The following is a 3626-nucleotide window of genomic DNA, read 5'->3' as shown; positions in this document are numbered from 1 at the left end:
GGATGGATGGATGGATGGATGGATGGATGGATGGATGGATATAGAGATGGATAGATAGATACTGATAAATATATAGAAACACCAGTAAACATACACACACACATACTGGAGTTTTGGTCTTTTGTGAGTAGACTTAGATAGTTGATCTATAGGTATATAGGTAGGCAGTACGTAGGTAAGTAGAGAGAGTGAGAGAGAGAGAGACAAGGGAGGTAATCTCCATGTTCAGGAGGCACATAGAGCCAGATGGCTAGCGAGACAATGTTAGTGAGCCCTATGGGTCGGAATCGACTCGACGACAACAGGGTTTAGATGCAGTGTTATCAGTAACAGGCTAACTAAAACAAGCGAAGCGCCCTGGCAGTTGTGTATGAGCATATCCTTTCTGCCGTCAGGTCGACGCCCACGGCAACATTCTTCTCAGCACCTTGGAAATCAGGAATGAGACGACCGGCTCGGAAGTCCTCACCAGCGTGAGCGACCCCAAGGCCACCATGTACTCGTACGACAGCGCCAGCATCCAGTACCGGAAGCCCCTGAGCAGCCGCGAGGCATACGGGCGCGCCCTGGACCGGCACGGCGTGCACAGCAAGGGCCGCATCCGCAGGCGCGTCTCGCAGCTCAAAGTCAAAATCCCCGACTTGACTGATGTGAACTCCATAGACAAGTGGTCCCGGATGTTTTTCCCCATCACCTTTTCTCTTTTTAACGTTGTTTATTGGCTTTACTATGTGCACTAAGGTCTGTCCTCGTGGCTCAATTTAGACCACTTTCCTCTTCTCTTGTTTTTTAACCCCACAGGTCCGCAGCAGTGATACTGCTGTGTTTTTTGAGGTAGGAGATTCAGCCATCCAATTGGTTTTAGGTCTTGCATATCAATTTTATTACTGCACCATGTTTACTTCAAAAAAGGAGAAAAAAACAAAAAAACTCTATTTTTTTCCAGTCTACTGTGGTCCAGGTTATCAGCTCTATAAGAGCTCTATTAATTGCCATGTTTACAAAGACAAACTAACAAACACGAAGACAGAAGTTAGACAGGTAGATCTTTAGCAATCTTTCCTAGTCTCCCTGGATTTGACTGATTTATTTTTTAAATGGATATGAAAAGAGGACCTAGCTCTCTGCCTGCACTGCTTCCTGGTAAACTGTAACAATCTCATGCTGCCAAAAACAAAAACAAAAACAAAAACACAATTTCCAGGATCTCAGAAGAAAAACAAAGCCATTGACAAGTTACAGATTTCCAGGAAGAGGAGAAAACATAAAGGAACCTAGAAGAGGAAGGAAGACTCCTCTTCACCCTTACTTTCCCCCAAGTCCCTTGTAGAGGGGTCCTTGGCTCCCTGGGGAGAGGAGGGAGGGATTGGCAAGCACAAATCAAGACTAGGCAAAACGAGCTGGCCATCTTCACCTCAACTTTTAGCTGGATATTCTGAAATACTTCTCTTTCAGATTTTCAGGCAAAATTTAAATTAGCATTAGAATCCAACCTGGTAGCCATTGAGAACTTTTTTTTTCCTTGAAAATGAGGAGTTTGTGGGGGCAATGAACACTTTTCTAACTGACCATTTCAACTGAGCAGCCCTGAATTCATTTCATTATCCTGGAATCACCTGATGCTCTGCCATGAAGCCATGCCACCACATTTCACATTCGTACTCCAGAGAGAGTGAGAGAAGGGGCCAGCGAGAGGTAATGGTGGGCAATTTCTGCTTGAGAAAAGCATTGCCCTTTCCACAAGGAAGGCAAGATTTATGTGCTGTGAAAAGGGTGCCTGGGCAGTTACCTGAACTGCCAAATCTTAAATCAAATAGTATATATTTCTTAGCCTTCCAGGGAGCAGTATCTAATGGTGACAGGCTACTCAAACAGGCCTTAGGTAGCACTTGATGGCTCTGCTCTCTGTGCTCTGCATTCCAAAATGGGAAACAGAAATGAATGCTTCAGGAAATGCATGGACACTCATTTTGGTGTCATTCTCCTCTGTGGGTAGATTTACATTTTAAAGAAAACCTTCAGAATAGCAAAATCACAGATAACAACAACAACGACAAAAGCACTGGGCCTTCAAACACTGACACCACCCCCTAAAGTGGAAGCCCTGTCTATACCATTAATCAATTTCATTATTGCTCTGCCTTATCTCTGCTCCTGTATTACTGCTAGGCTTGGTTCTCATAGAAAGGACATCCCTCAGTAGCCCACCAACACAATTCTAAACAAGTCAACCAACTATAGTTGGAATTTGTCCCCTTGTATGTCATTAAAACATTATTATTATTTTGACTTAACAGCAGCAAACAACAAATCTATGAAGTCTGTGTGATCATTTGCAAGGCTGAGTGAAATCCTAAGGAGACTAACCAGTGATGGGGCCTGATCCATGGATGTGAAATAAGGATTGAGGTAATGATGAGGATGGTTGCCTTGTCTGATGATCTGGCTTTCTCCCGAAGGCTGTGATGAGGGCCGTGTTTGTAGTAGTATCAGCTGCTGGAAATTATGGTCTTAATTGTAAAGATAAGGCTAAATTCCCACTGATAAGCCCAAGGGGAGAGAGTTATGAATACTCTTTTAGATAGTGAGAGGAAAAGGGAACTCCACCTCAAAATAAATGAATGATTATGGTTGAAGAGAACATGCATTTAGTAAGAATATCAAACCTCTGCTTTACTTGGAAAAAAATGGTATCATGAGAAACTAGTGGGGCATGGGGACCAAATTTTCATTTAGGTTTTCTTTTCGATTATCAGAGTTCCCTGGTCGAGGAAATCCCCAGCTTCTGGGGACCAAGTGATCCATCTTGAAACTTTGCTCAGTCCCTTGGCAGGGTGAGCTGCCTCGCTATAGGTAATCATAAATTACAAAATGCCCAATTAGAAGAGAATGTGGTCATACCAGTGATCATAAGGTTCATATTCCAAGTGATCAACCAGGAACCACTGTGCAGCCATTTATTTTAAATGTTGAAAGAAAGACTTTGTGCTGATTCCTAACAAAAATGAATCATTCTGATGTCAAAGCACTTCTGAAAGCTTTTAAGGGTGAAAAGCTAAATCAGAAAGGTAGTTGTCTGTAATCTCTGTGTTCCTTAACAAAACAATTTCTCTTGATTTCTTTGTTTGGATCATTCTCCTTAGAAAAGACTAACACCATTTCTATTTTTATTACTTTTTTATCTTGCCTTAAGGAGTCTATAGAATTTGATGATTGTACTTTTAGAGGTAAACATCTTTGAGAAGAAAAGAACTTCTTGATTCCTACACCTTAACCTTTGTAACCTTCGCGCTCCTGAATCTATCCATCAGGCACAAAATGGGATCACTATGTCTCCTCCTGGACAATAGAGGGGTCAGAGCCACCATTTTTAAAATCCTGTTACATGGTTCTGATTTTAGAGGCAAAGGCAGCCAAAAGAACAGAGAAACTGCCAGCTTTCTGGTTAATGACCTCTGTCTCCCCGTCCTTCTTTCTGGGCACGTCCTGGCCAAACCCTCCCCTGCTTGACCCTCATCTACTCCCCTTCCAGGCTAAACAGTGCATGGAAAAGAAAATCTTTCCTTCTCCTCTGCCTTTCTCCCTTGTCTTGCCCAAATCTACAGAAAACATGTAAGTGGTTAGAC

At 42.7% G+C, this 3626-nt stretch overlaps 1 protein-coding gene across 1 annotated transcript in view; it reads left to right on the top strand.

Moving 5' to 3' along the window:
* The window catches only part of GABRB1 (gamma-aminobutyric acid type A receptor subunit beta1), a 531853-nt gene extending 529161 nt beyond the window's left edge, over window positions 1–2692 (top strand). The window contains exon 9 of the mRNA XM_004390619.2: window positions 396–2692. Within this exon, the coding sequence (XP_004390676.1) occupies window positions 396–740 (345 nt within the window). The 3' untranslated portion in view covers window positions 741–2692. The remainder of the gene's footprint in view (window positions 1–395) is intronic.
* The last annotated feature ends 934 nt before the right edge of the window (window positions 2693–3626 follow it).

Source organism: Trichechus manatus, unplaced genomic scaffold (assembly GCF_000243295.1).
Source record: "Trichechus manatus latirostris isolate Lorelei unplaced genomic scaffold, TriManLat1.0 scaffold00310, whole genome shotgun sequence".
Taxonomy (NCBI): domain Eukaryota; kingdom Metazoa; phylum Chordata; class Mammalia; order Sirenia; family Trichechidae; genus Trichechus; species Trichechus manatus.
Note: the sequence above shows the minus strand (reverse complement) of the source record. Positions and strands in the feature narration are given on the sequence as shown.